Raw genomic sequence first — 15,334 nt, forward strand, 5'->3', positions numbered from 1 at the left:
CTAAATTATTTTAAAGAAATGACACCAGCTGGTAACAAATGGAGTTACAAGCCACAGGAACAAATGAAGAAAACCAAAAGTGTTAAATAAGAAAGTAAATATAAGTGAAGTGAGTATGTCATTTCAGAAAATAATCTGCCATATACTGAAGTTACTCATTGTTAAATTAAAAATAAGGCATGTTACAGAGGTCAAACACTTTTAAAATTAGATAAACTAAAAACCCATAGAATAGCTAAGTCAAATTTTAAAAAGAACAACAAAAAGAAGACTTGCCCTATCAGAAACTGTGACATATTCCAGAGAAAAACAGTTCCAGAAAAAAGGGAACAGACAATAAAACCAATTCAACAGAATAGGTATCTCCAAAACAGATTCATTTAGCCCTGGCCGGGTAGCTGCCTGAGTTGGTTAGAACATCATCCCAATATGGCAAAGTTATGGGTATCCCCAATCAGAGCACATACAAGAGTCAATCAATGAATGCATAAACAAGTGGGACAAAATATTAATATTGATGTGTCTTCTGCTGCCCCCTTCCTCCCTCCCTCCCTCCCTCCCTCCCTCTCTCTCTCTACCAACTTAAAAAAACAAACCACAGATTCATCTGTGGTAAGTTGATAAATGATGAAATTGATATCACAAATCAGTACAGAAAGGATGTATTATTTATTTAGTAAGCAGTATTTGGGAAACTGGCTATCTTAAATAAAGGAAAAATTGTATCCCTAATTTACAATACACACACACACACACACACAAAATTCCAGATGGATTAAAGACATAAAAATAAAATGTAAAACCTGAAATCTACCTTGAAAATGTAGAATACTGTTGTGATCTTGATTCAACATGGAAATAGGTTACAAATGTGTTGATGAAAACAGAAGCAGAACAAACTTTATAGCACAATTATCATCTAGGCAAACTGAAAACATGCATATATAACCCCATATATTTTACGAGAATATACAAAATGTATATTAAATATATTCAACTGAGTTTTTAATACGTTTACAATATAAAATCATGTTGTACTTAATTACGTACTTTATTAAATTACCACCTTCACCAAATATTCCCCAAGTCAAGAGCAACAGTTTCTTTCGTTTGATTTGGGGTGGGGGTAGAGTCATTGTAATGAAGTATAAAGAACAGTGAGAATGGCAAGCCTTATGCGCAGGACTCAGATCCTGCGATGAACCTCTGCTCTCTGCACCTATAATGATATTACACTGGCTACATACAAGGTATAAGGTATCAGGGGATGAGGGAATAAGTGTCTTACTTCTGTTAGTTGATTGTATCTTTATTTATTTATTTATTTTTTAAAATATATTTTATTGGCCGGGACTGGTTTGGCTCAATGGATAGAGCGTCGGCTTGGGGACTGAAGGGTCCCGGGTTCGATTCCGGTCAAGGGCATGTACCTTGGTTGCGGGCACATCCCCAGTAGGGGGTATGCAGGAGGCAGCTGATCGATGACTCTCTCTCATCGATGTTTCTAACTCTCTCTCTCCCTTCCTCTCTGTATAAAATCAATAAAATATATTTTTAAAAATATATATATATTTTATTGATTTTCCACAGAGAGGAAGGAAGAGGGATAGAGAGCTAGAAACGTTGATGAGAGAGAAACACTGACCAGCTGCCTCCTGCACACCCCCTGCCGGGGAAGTGCCCGAAACCAAGCTACATGCCTTTGACCGGAATCGAACCTGGGACCTTTCAGTCTACAGACCAACACTCTATCCACTGAGCCAAACTGGTTTCAGCTGATTATGTCTTTAGTAAAAAGAACTCATTAAAAAATTACCCATTTTTTTTTTACACCACAATCCTAATTAGAAACTTGCTATTTTATAGGAACTGTCTAATATCGATAAGATAGAAATTACATATATGAATTAATGTGAATACAGTATCTGTGCTCTTGTGTCTTCAAGTACTTTAAGTTATAATTAACTGTCTCTTTGTCTATCAAATTAACAAGTAGAAATTTTTGTTAAAGCTATTTACAGAAAGGGTGGAAACTATTTGTCAACTGGCACTATCCTTGATTGCTATATTTTAAATTAATTCTCTTCGAACCCAATGAAAGTATATTTTATGAGTAAAAATAAATATATTCAAATGGATATGTTAAGATGATTGGTAGATTAAAGCAGGGAATGTGAGGACTGGGGAAAATTGGACATCTCCTGATCATAGACTTGGGATGGTGTACACTTTTCCAGTATTTCTAAGATCTGGTTTAATATAGCCACTCTTCACAGCACACAATAATAGGTGACAGAGAAGGAAGAGTATGAGAATAGCAAGTCAATCTGCTTTTATTATTTGACAACATACACCTACAGACTTTTTCTAGCTATACTGCAATTACCATTAAAGAAGTATTTTCTTCATCACTACTATTGCCATCCATTGGGAGACATTGCCTAGACAAAGGAATTCTTCCTTCTTGGTTGACCTTTCCCACAATAAATATGACTCTGACTCAAGACTTGGTAATTGGATGCATTATTCAAATAGTGTGGCTTTTTTTTTTTCCTTCCCTAGCCAATCCCCAATTTATTCCTCAAGTTAACTAAGAAACAAAGTACCTGAATATTACTTGTGAGACCATGGACAGTTTATTTCATCTGTCTGAAATAATCTCGGAGGAATAGTATCAGACTAATATTTAAAAACATCAGTTAAGGATTTGACATACTATAATTTCTCAATTATAAGGGAAAAAATATCAAGAAATTCAACTCACTTTCAGGTTATTTTTTTTTCCTTCACAATAGGCAAGGTCCTATCTTCAAGGCCCAAGATTTTTGGTAAGAAAGATTCAGCTAGACCTTCCTTCTTCCTCTAATTCTTCTTCTTTTTTTTTTTTAATTTAATATGTTTTTATTGATTTCAGAGAGATAGAAGCATCAATGATGAGAAAGAATCACTGATCAGCAGCCTCCTGCAAGCCCCACTGGAGATAAAGCCAGCAATGCAGGCAGGTGCCTTGACTGGGAATCGAACCCATGATTTCCTGATTCATAGATCGATGCTCAATCACTGATCCACACCGGCATGGACAGACCTTCCATCTTAAAACTCATTTCCCTGATTCAGGTCCACCCACCATGTCCAGGTTAGAAGTTCTCTTGGTTTGCTATAGTTCTCCCATCATTATACTTCTCACACTGTGCTCTACTTGCCTACTTACTTATCTTTACCTATTCCCCACCCTTTAAACAATTTGTACCCTGAGAGAGGAAAAGACTGTCCCATTTTGTTTATCATTACTTTCCCAGTACATAGCACTATGCCCAGAATGGAGTAGGAACACAATAATCAATGAACAAGCATTTAATTTAATTAAAGACAGAAACTAAGTCAATTGCTCTACCTCAACATAGCACCTATCTCCCTAGTAGGAACTTTCATCCCTCTATTATGTTGCTGAGGGGTTCCCTCATCTTCTCTGACAACCCCAATCAGCCATGAAAAATCTACCACAAGCCCATCTTTAGTATACCTGCCACTACTCTCGATCTCACAAAATATAATTTGGCAGTAAAAGAAGGGAAGAATGGAAAACCTACTTCCACATACAATGCCACTTCCCATTGGAACACTCCTCTCACTCTGACTTAACCCAATCTACAAAGTCAAAGGACTATGCGATAGCAAATTAAGACCAGCACTAATAAGAGACAAAGGGAAGAAACAAAACCTATTCCGCTACTATCCATATCCTCCAAGCATCACAGATCCTGACCTCATCTCTTAAAAAACAAAAACTACCACCTTTCCCAGAAATTCTTCTATTTCCTGGGAAAAGAAGCACATGTGTGGATATGAAGGATATAACGTACACTAACAATGGTGCCATTTTTGGTGGGACCTTTCATATGATCAAATTTATAAGGCCAAAGATTAAAAATGGCAGCAAAGGGAGTGGATACTGCACAGACACACTCGCAGAAACAAAGTGGAATTACAACTTAAATACAAAAAAACTTCCTGAATAACCAACAGAAAACTCGCTGGAGAGAACCTCGATACTGGAGGACTGAAAGTGGAGACCACATAGACTGGTAGGAGGGGCAGAGGTGCAAAGGGGCTGCCTGGGCGCCCACAGACAGCAAGTGAAATTCCAGAGAGTTATCTCAGCTGTGGGGGGTTGCCACTGAGAACTCAGGGATCTAATCACCAAGCTAGGCCTCCCAGCAGAAAGTCCCAGAACTGAGAAGGGTACACACATAACACCTGTGAAAAGCAGCAGGATTGCTGTCTGCTAGGAAGCGACAGCTGGAAATTCAAGCACCCTCTTAAAGGGGCTAAAATTCCCTGTGGAGCCACCCACCTTGTGCTCCAGCAGAGGGAGGGCAAAGTGGACTGGAGCTATGAGAGTGGAAGCCAGGATTGGGGACTCAGGAGTTAGAGCTCAGAAGGCAGTGTAGAAAACATGGACAGTATTTCTGGACTCTCCTATGGTGAGTCATTGCGTCACGCAGTGGAGACATCTTTCCCACACAGACATTTGCCTGGCCTGGGGGGAACAGTTGAGCCACACCAAGCATGTCAAACTCACAGCCAAAATGCTGCATGCAGCCCACAATGAATATTTTTGTGTCCCAACCAATATAAAGGTATGTAAGAAGCCTTTTAATAAAAATTTCGTAACTTAATTTTTACAATATTCTGTAATACATAACTAGAAGCCCAATGCACAAAGATTCGTGCTAGAATGGGCCTGCCTTTCCCTGGCTGCCAGCATGGCCTTACTAGTCTGACCGAGCCCTGGAGCCACCTCTTTCTTTCCACTCCGGCCCACCTTCCCACACTGCCCAGAGGCCCTGAAAGACCAAGGTTGGAGAGTAAGGCCTGCTGCATCACCGTGGCGACAATGCAAGCAGCCCACTGCCCCCAATTGCTTGGCGCATGTGTATGCAAATTAAACTCCATCTTTGTTGGGTTAATTTGCATACTCACTCTGATTGTCTGTGGGCATAGTGGAGATCTGGTCAGTTTACAAGTTTGTCTATTAATAGGTAAGATTATCAAGAATGAACTACAATATTCACTAATGACTGATTACTATAATCGTGTTGCATTCATTTCCCTTACACACCTTACAGGCTAATTTCTCTCTACTAATACTAGCAGCAATTATTTTAGCAGCTGAATGCCACATTAGTCTTGGACTGACTTGTTTGGTATGTGCAACAGGAAATATATTGCTTTCAGAGAATAAGAAAAATAGGCTTATTTGTGTTATGCTTATTAATTTGTGCAGTTATTCAGTGTCTGGTAAGTTAATGTTCAAGAAAAAACATTAATTTGTATTAAAATGTTCTATTATTGCCCTAACTGGTTTGGCTCAGTGTATAGAGTGTCAGCCTGCAGACTGATGGATCCCAGGTCAAGGCATGTACCTGTGGGCACATCCCCAGCAGGGGATGTGCAAGAAACAGCTGATAGATGTTTCTCTCTCATTGATGTTTCTGGCTCTCTATGTCTCTCCTTTTCTCTCTGTAAAAAGTCAATAAAATATATATATTTTTTAAATGTTCTATTATTTTGCCGAAACCGGTTTGGCTCAGTGGATAGAGCATCGGCCTGCAGACTGAAAGGTCCCAAGTTCGATTCCAGTCAAGGGCATGTACCTTGGTTGTGGGCACATCCCCAGTAGGGGATGTGCAAGAGGCAGCTGATAGATGATTCTCTCTCATCGATGTTTCTAACTCTCTATCCCTCTCTCTTCCTCTCTGTAAAAAAATAAAATATATATTTTTAAAAATGTTCTATTATTTTGTTAATGATTATTTATTTCAGCCCTTTTTATTCAGCATTTATCTATCAACATAAACCTACATTTCTATGAAAATTAAAGCTTTTGTTTTTTTTGCAGCCCATATAAACTTAAACCTTGTTTATTTGACCTGAGTTAGCATTTGAGTTTGACATGCTTGACCCACACAATTGGAAAACATCTTGCCCTGAGGTCATTTAAGAGACTAAAAATAACAACCTCCAAGCAGAAGCAACTGCCACCTGAAAAAAAAAAAACTCTTGCCACTCCTGAGGATGATTGCCTAGGGGTGTCGAACTCAATCAGAGAAGGGGCCAAAATCTAAAATCCAGCCTAAATCGCGGGCCGAATGGTTTACTGAACAGTCATAAACTGTCATTGTGATGGAAACGCAGCGGAGTGCAGTGATGACAGCGCGGTGCGGGCCACATTGCAAGGCCTGGCGGGACGGATTTGGCCCGCGGGCCTTGTGTTTGACACATGTGGCCTAGAGTAATACAAGAGGAATCCTATCATTCTATAAGCAGAGGTCCTCTCTGTAGGCTTTGAGTTTTTGCCTGATCTAATTCATCAGAAATAGCATTTGATACTGGCCTGCACTAGAGATTAAGAAACATAGAGGATCCACCTAATAGTCACAAACCCAAACAAGAAGACAAAATGGAGACAAAGAAACAACCCTCAAATGAAAGAACAAGAGAATTTTCCAGAAGAGATAAATGAAGCAGAGATAAGAAATTTATCTGAAAGAGTTCATAGTAATGATGATAAAGATGCTCAACAGTATGAGAATATATATTAACTATGAAAACAGAAATAATGACACGGCACAAATAAAGAACACATTGTAAGGAATACATAGCAGATTAGTGGAAGGTGAGGATCAAATCAGTGAATTACAATAGAAGACAGGGTTGAAAAAAAATCAATCAGAGAACCACAAAGAAAAAAGTTAAAAAACAGGAGGGCAGCCCTAGCCTGTTTGGCTCATTGGATAGAGTATTGGCCTGTGGACTGAAGGGTCCCACGTTCAGTTCCGGTTAAGGGTATATGCCTGGGTTGTGGGCTCATCCCAGTGGGGGACATGCAGGAGGCATCCCATTGATGGTTCTCTCTCATCATTGATGTTTCCACCTCTCTCTTCCTCTCTGAAATCAATCCTAATTAAGAGGGAATGTGCTAATTGACCCTCACACCATCACAAAGATGGTGGAGCTTACAGTCAATAAGAAGGGAATATGCTAATTGACTGCCATGCCCTCAAAGATGGTGGTACGCACAGTCTTGAAATGATGGTGCCCTGTTCCCTCAACCCACCAGGGTGGCAGGTGTGTGGCAAGGCCGGGCTAGTCCCTCGGTGGTCCTGGCTGCTCCATGTGCCTGCCTCCAGAGTTTCCCAGTCCCCTCAGTCCCCTAACTCCCCAGGGCCAGCCTCAGATGTCAGCTGCCTAGCTGCCCAGGGCCGGCCCAAGGCTCAGGCAAGCCTCTGATGGAGACTGCCCAGGGCCGCCCAGGGCTTAGGTAACCAAGGCCAGAGGAGGCTTGTGCTGCCGGCAGTGGCAGCAGCAGAGGTATAATGGGGCATCACCTTCCCCTGATCGCCGGGTCACCTCCCACCCGAGGGCTCCCGGACTGAGAGAAAGGGCAGGCTGGACTGAGGAACCCCTCTTTCAGTGCATGAATTTTCATGCACTGGGCCTCTAGTGGGGGGGGGGGGAATATATATATATATATATATATATATATATATATACACACACACACACACACACACACACACACAAAACACACACACACACACACACACACAACAAGAGGACACTTCTTTATTCTGAGCACTGGAGCCACCATCACAGATGGCAGGAGTAAGACGAGAAGGAGTGTGAGACAGGAAGGGTTCCCTGCCACTCTCCTTGGGCCCCAAAAAGGGCCAGCTGGCCAGGCTTATGGGCATGTGCCCTGAGGCGGAGAGCACGAGTGTGATGATGAGGGACCTGTCCCCTGAGCTTGGGATGCACCAAATGTGACCGTCTCCCTCTCCCTAACCAGCATCAGAAGGAGGAGTGGGCCAGATGCTACCACCAGACAGACCACGGACATGGAGGTGGCCTGGCTCCTTCAAGTTTAAGTAGTGTGTTAAGTTTTATCAATGGAGCACATACAGGGGGCCTAGTAGACGATCAGCAACAGTTTTGGATTCAAAGATGCAATGTTTGACGGCCCCACCTGCATTTCCCAATAATTCAGCCGTTTGGCTATCAGCGTTGAGCATCAGATGATGGCAAATTTATGGACTCTTCTAAGACAAGCAATACATCGTGTTATCTTGCCAAACAAGCAAAGAACTGCGGTCAATGTATAAAATGGAATGAGTTTGCATGACTGCCTTATGAAAAGCACTTAAGGTGAGGGCCCACAACCAGAGTGCTGCACAATGTTCAGACTTCTCCACAAACATAAACACAGCATTAGAAAGGAATACTGATGCTGCCTCCTTGGTTGCAGAATAACTTTAAGTAGATTTGCTGGATCACGTTCCTCTTGGAAGACCTTCCTGGAGCTTGCCTTCTGTGACGTGTCATAAGTTCCTACTAAATGGATTTCAATGTCAGACTTGTGGCTACAAATTTCACGAGCATGGTAGCACCAAAATACCTACTATATGTGTGGACTAGAGTAATGTCAGACAACTCTTATTGTTTCCAAATTCCACAATCACCATTAGTCCCAGCACTGCCTTCTTTGACAATGCATTGGATGTGAGTTTGTTTTCCAGATACCTGTTAATTCCTAGCACAGACACTCCAGACCCCACACATTCACATTCAACACCTCCAGCCCCTCCTCTGAAGGTTTCCTCTCCTAGAAGCAGAGGTCGACATCCACTCCTAATGTTCACCCGGTCAGCACTACCCTACCTGTGGACAGCAGGATGGTTGAGGATGCAATCCAAAGTCACAGTGAACCAGCTTCACCTTCAGCCTTACCCAGTAGCCCCAACAATCTGAGCCAAATGGGCTGATCACAGTCCAAAACCCCTGTGCCAGCACAGAGAGCAGGCACTAGGATCTGGGGCCCAGGAGAAAACAAAATTAGGCCTCATGGACAGAGAGATTCAAGTTATTTCTGGGAAATAGAAGCCAGTGAAGTGATGCTCTACACTCGGACTGGGTCAGGCTCCTTTGGAACTATTTATAAGGACAAGTGGCATGGAGATGTTGCAGTAAAGATCCTGAAGGTTGTTGACCCCCATGCCATAGCAGTTTCAGGCCTTAAGGAATGAGGTGGTTGTCTTGCGCAAAACACATGAACATCCTGCTCTTTATGGGATACATGACAAAGGACAACCTGGCAATTGTGACCCAATGGTGTGAGGGCAACAGTCTCTACAAACACCTGCATGTCTAAGAGACCAAGTTCCAGATGTTCCAGTTGATTTGACGTTGCCTGGCAGACAGCTCAGGGAATGAACTACTTGCATGCAAAAAACATCATCCACAGAGACATGAAATCCAACAATATATTTCTCCATGAAGGCCTGATGGTGAAAATTGGAGATTTTGGTTTGGCAATAGTAAAGTTGCATTGGACTGGTTCTCAGCAGGCTGAACAACCCATTCAGCTTATAGTCTGACATCCACTCCTATGGCATTGTGCTGTATGAGCTCATGACGGGAGCTACTTTACTCCCACATCAACAACTGAGATAAGATCATTTTCGTGGTGGGCCAAGGGTATGCCTCCCCAGACCTTAGTAAACTATACTAGAACTGCCCCAAAGCAATGAAGCGGCTTGTAATTTACTGTGTGAAAAAGTTAAGGAACAGAGCCCTTCCCCCCCACCCCCCAGTGATCCTTTCCATTGAGCTGTTCCAATACTCACTGAAAGTCAACCGGAGCACTTCTGAACCATCCCTGAATCAGGCAGCCCACATCGAGGATATCAATGTCTGCACACTGACCATGTCCCCTAGACCAGAGGTCACCAACCAGTGGTCTGTGGGCCACTGGTGTTCTGTGAGGTCCAAAAGGTTGGCGACTGCTGGTTTAAGGAAACCTTTGGAGCAGTGGTCGCCAACCGGTGGTCCGCGGACCACTGGTGGTCTGTGAGGTCCAAAAGATTGGCGATCGCTGCCTAGACTGCCTGTCTTCTAGCTGACTTTGCAACTATACTCAGGCCATCAGGGGAGGAAGAGAAGTCAGCAGGCACCATCTTTCTGCTCCATTTCTATGGGAGCAGAGAGCTTGTTTTTAGAGAAGCTCCTGCTAAGGACCTTCTACTCACAGGGCCTTACTTCATGTTACTTTCTTTTCTACCCTTTCTGGTCCTGGGAAAGAGACATTTACAAGGCTTCATCCATGCTCATGAGCTAAGCCTTCTCTAGATTCACCAGTGGCTGCTGATGGCAATCAATGATCTGGGAACCTGGCCATTGGTTAGACAACTATTTTTAGGACAAGAAAAAGCAATTGGAGGGAAAATAAAGGCAGGGAAACCAGCCATGATGGGATGACACGTGAATTTTGAGTATCCGTTCCTATGAGAAATGCTTATCAAAGGAAGGACTTTTTCTTCAGAGAGAATGGTGAATAGTGTGGCACCAAACAGGTAGTTTTGCACATAATGCACCAAACAGCCCAGGACTGTCAAAACCATGGCTGTCTAAAGGAGTGCTTTGGTACTATGGAACTTGAATTTGGGGACCCTCCCTTTTTTCATGGAGGTCTCCAGGGCACTGGGATGGTTTTCCAGAAGAGGTGCCTGGCCTACCCTTCCAAGTCACAGCCCTGTCAGGGAGCAGCCTTCCATCATGCTGAATTTTGTCTTCTAGGAGTTGCCCCTATGGAGTGGGGCCATCGACCAGCCTTGTCTCTCAACAGCCATGTAATGTGTATGTAAGGAAGCCATGAATACAAGTTTTCTTGATTTGGTTTTTAATTTTGTTTTTATTGTGCATGACAAAATACAGTTATCTGATGGTTCCTCAATTATGTTATTTTAATAAAATAAAATAAATTAAATGTAAAAAACAACAACAACACACACAAAAAACAAAACAAAACAGGAGAATAACTTAAGGGAGCAATGGGACAACATGAAACATAACAATATTCGAATAGCAGATGTGCCAGAAGAGGCAGAAAGAGAGGAAGGAATAGAGAATGTGTTTGAAGAAATAATGGCAGAAAACTTCCCCAACCTGGTAAAGGAAAAAGTCACACAACTTCAGGAGGCACAGAGAACCCCAAGCAAAAAGAACCCAAACAGGTCCACATCCAGACACATCATAATTAAAATGCCAAAAATTAAAGACAAAGAGAAAATCTTAATGGCAGCAAGAGAAAACTGTTACCTACAAAGAAGCTCCCATAAGGCTGACACCTGATTTCTCATCAGAAACTCTACAGGTCAGAGGAAATGGCATGAAGTACTCAAGGTAATGGAAAGCAAGGATCTAAAACCAAGATTACTATATACAGCAAGGCTATCATTCAAAATAGATGATCAAATACACATAAAGACCTTCCCAGACCAAAAACAACAACAAAAAAGGCTAAAAGAGTACATCACCACTAAGCCAGCATTATAAGAAATGTAAAGGAACTATTGTAATGAGAAGAACAGAGAGAGACCTAGGCATACAGAATTAAAATGGCAATAAATAAGTACCTATCAATAATAACTCTAAATGTCAATGGACTGAATGCTCCAATCAAAAGGCAAAATGGATACAAAAACATAACCTAACTATCCTAACATATAAAAAACCAGGGGTGTGAACACCCTGCTGACTTCACTTGATGGATCTTCCAGACAAAAACTTAAGAAGGAAACAGTGACTCTAAAGGACACACTGCATCAGATGGATTTAATTGACATTTACAGAACATTTCGCCCCAAAGCAGAATATACATCTTCTCAAATGCACCTGGATCATTCGCAAAGATGGACCACATGTAAGGACCCAAAACAAGTTTCTACAAGTTCAAGAAGATCGAAATCATATCAACCATCCTCTCAGATCACAGTGGAATGAAATTAGAAATCAACTACACCCCAAAACATTCAAACACGTGAAGGTTAAATAGCATGCTATTAAACAATGAATGGGTTACCAATGAGATTAAGAAAGAAATAAAAAAACTTCTTGGAAACAAATGAAAATCAATATTCAACAACCCAAAATCTCTGGGACACAGCAAAAGCAGTCATGAGAGAGAAGTTCATAGCATTACAGGCATATCTATTATGGTTGCCAATAGCCATTGTGGATGTTGAACACTAGAAACTGAATTTATAATTCAGTGCAGAAAGTTCTATTGGAGAGTACTCCTAATCATAAAAATATGCACAGGGAAAACTTCTACATTCCAATTTGGGGTTGTTATACTGTATCAATAAATAAATCCTGGAAAACAGTAAAAACAAAGCATAAAAATATCAAACAAGGAATAGCATTTGTGGAAGTTTAGACTAACTCAAACAGCAAATTACACTTTCGGAACCACCAAGCTACAGATGGCAATGGCAACTCCTCAGAGGCAAATTTCCCATACGTTAAAATAGATTATCACTATACTGCCAGTTTCCTAAAGTCAGATGTAAAGATTATGATGAAATATAAATTGAAAAAATTATCTTTTCAGTCAAGGATCTCATAAAAAGGTATATTTATAAACCATGACATCAAAGCACCCATAGCAAATATACAGAATAAAATCCCTTTCCAAACTGAGCTCTGAGGCAACAGGCACACTTAAAAGGAGTATTAAATATATTTTGTTTCATCAGGAAAAAAAAGTTCATTTCTGCACTTCTAGTTCAAAAACTGTGTGTGCTTTCATCCTAATAGGTATAGGTTTCCGTTAATGCCCATTAACATGATACGCAATATCAGGAAACAGGTGCACTCTAAATTCAAATATTTTAGAATATTTTTAGTACCTTAAAAGAAACTGAAGGTGAGCACATTGAAAATGTGAATTATACATTTTTTTAAATTAAGGAACCTAAAAACAACAAAAATGTTTGTCCCATATCCCCTCTCAAGCTATCACTGCAAATGCTTGCAGTGTGAATAACATTCTAAATATCAACAATAGGATGCTCTATGTTAAGAAATTTAAAATCAACTCTTTCCTTGCCAAAACTACTGGGCACCTAAAACTTTAAATCAAAATGGCTCCAATTAAAGCATTTCAAACCTTTAAAAAGGTCACTTAAGGATTTAAGTATTTGCTTTGGCCACATTAAATACTTTTAAATTCACTGTCTTTGTAATCCACTGGGGGGAAGAAAAAAAAAAAGGAATTCTAGAGAGAGAATGAAAACATGGAAATTGAAACCAGCCTGTAGGCAAGGTACACAGCAGGGCCACATGGAATCAATCTGAAGGAGAAAGTTACTACTACCGCAGCATCTGGAGACAAATTAAACCAGGCACTATTTACATATTTCTAGTTACGCACTGACCTCACGTACTTTCTTATGTTATACACAGACCCACCTAGGTCTTCACATCTACCTTAGTAAACAGGTCCTACCTTTAACTCAAGTCAAATGCTCTGAAGAATAGAATAACATTCCATATCCTTTTTTCCCCCATTGTTCACGAACCCTCACTGTTCGTCAAATCACTCCAATAAACCCATCTGTTCCCTCTAGGTGCTTCCAAACAAAAATTCTAGCAACCAAGGATGCCAGACCGGAAAACACAGAGTTTAAAGAGTTCTGGCTCTACCAAGGTACGTTAAGAAATCTTGGCAAATTAAGTCAAAATCCCTCAAACTACAATTGTCTCCGTTGTAAAAATAAATAAATAAATAAATAAATAAATAAATAAATAAAATAAAAAAAAAATGAATCAGCACTACAAATCCACATCCGAGCAGGAATCGGGGATAGATTTCATTAAACAGGAACAACTGTCTCCGATTTGGTGAGCCCGGAGCGCAAGGTACTACCTCTTCTTCCCCATCTCACACCGGCACTTCTTCCCTTCAAAGCTTCCCGGGTTCGTGCCCAGGCTCCCCTGGGTGAGTGCACCCCTTATCCCCGGACCCGTCCTGCCCTTCTATTGTACCCCTTTTACTCCAACTCCATACAACCCCCACCCCCACCCCGTCCCAGGCCGCCCCTCACCCAGCACCCCACACCCCTCTCCGTCCCTATTTCCCAACCACTCCTCCTGCCCCCGGCTCCCCTCCCCTCCCCTCCCTCGCCAGGTTCCTCTTGCCCCTCCAACCGCCCGCTGCCCCCCGGTTCCTTCCTGCCCCTCCAAACACGGTGTCCCCGGCTCAACGCCTCCTCCGGTCCCTCCACCCGACTTCCCTAGCGCCCAGCTCCCTCTCATATAGTCTCTGTTTCCTCCAACCAACCCCCAAATGACGACTCCGTCCCATCCATTCTTTTCATCCTATAACACAGGACGCGAATGCAAAGCACCCACAGACACAGGCGGCCGCCGGCCGCCTCCCCCACCTCGGTCCTCCATCTTTCCCTATTCCCCTTGCTTCCTTTCTTCTCCCCCTCCCTCTCCCCGCCGCCCACCTCCCCCGGAAGAGCCCGGCTCCCCAGGCCCAGGTCTCTCACCTCATTCGGTCACTTCAGTGGTGCCAACCGCTTCATACAGGAAAAAACACAACCGATCCCGTCCCCGTGGGCGCTCCCCCTGCGCGTCCGAGCACTGGCCGGGCACCCTCCCCAGCGGGCACCCCGCGCCTCACACACGCGCAGGCCGAAGTCCTGAGACGAGCGACGGGGGTCGGAGCGAGCGTTCTCACACATACACACACACACACACCGGCCTTAAACACAACCCGCTCCGCTACAGCCCTTCGCCATTTTGGTTTCCCGCGGACCGGCGGTGCATTCTGGGAGCGCGGAGCGACTCCCCGGCCGAATGGCAGCCCGGCGGGGCCGCGCGGGGGCGGGGCCTGCTCGGCGAGCGCGGAAGGACACCGCGCCCTGCGTCCCCAGCCGCCGCCGAACAAAGACGGACTCTTTAATGTCGCGGCGGCCTGAGTCCTTCCGCCGCCGCCGCCGCCGCCGCCGGCGTGAGCACAATAGTGAGCGCCGCGCTCCGGGCCGCCGGCGGCGTCTGGAGGAGAGCGTCGTGTCCCGTGTGCACAGTCTTCTCCGGGTGCCGGGCCCGCTTCCTTTCCGGGGGGGAAAACTTGACGTTTCTTCTGTCTTCACCCTGAAGCCTGCTGCTTGCATTCCCTTTAGCCGGCCGAAGACCCAGGATGTCACAATTTTAAATGTATTCGGCGGTGGTGGATCGGCCCCAAATTCTTTCTAATCGGGAGCTGCTTAGATAAAAGAGTTTTGGACTTTTTCCCTCCACAGACGATGAAAGTTTTTTTTTTTTTTTTTCCTGTTTATCTGCCTTGCCATCGTTCCTCATTGGGATGAAATCTGAGAATAATCCCGTGCAAAGTGGTTTATTTTAGGAATGCAAACTTTTTCATACAAGGGCAGACCTGCCCCATGTACTGCTGCGGGCAGGGGTCCCAAGGGACCAAGTGCAG

The 15,334-nt window shown here is 43.1% G+C and overlaps 1 protein-coding gene and 1 pseudogene across 7 annotated transcripts in view; one reads left to right on the plus strand and one right to left on the minus strand.

The window, feature by feature from the left end:
• MTF2 (metal response element binding transcription factor 2) overlaps positions 1-14,666 on the minus strand; it is a 50,788-nt gene extending 36,122 nt beyond the window's left edge. For 2 of the 7 annotated variants that reach the window (XM_036448030.2, XM_036448027.2), the window contains exon 1: positions 14,397-14,666. In XM_036448030.2, the coding sequence (XP_036303923.1) occupies positions 14,397-14,401 (5 nt within the window). In that variant the 5' untranslated portion in view covers positions 14,402-14,666. The remainder of the gene's footprint in view (positions 1-14,396) is intronic. The other 5 variants (XM_036448029.2, XM_036448028.2, XM_045584335.1 and 2 more) reach the window with 3 other exon arrangements.
• LOC123652691 lies at positions 7,953-8,527 on the plus strand (annotated as a pseudogene).
• Positions 14,667-15,334: the final 668 nt, after the last annotated feature.

This window comes from Pipistrellus kuhlii, unplaced genomic scaffold (assembly GCF_014108245.1).
Source record: "Pipistrellus kuhlii isolate mPipKuh1 unplaced genomic scaffold, mPipKuh1.p scaffold_m20_p_2, whole genome shotgun sequence".
NCBI classification, from domain to species: domain Eukaryota; kingdom Metazoa; phylum Chordata; class Mammalia; order Chiroptera; family Vespertilionidae; genus Pipistrellus; species Pipistrellus kuhlii.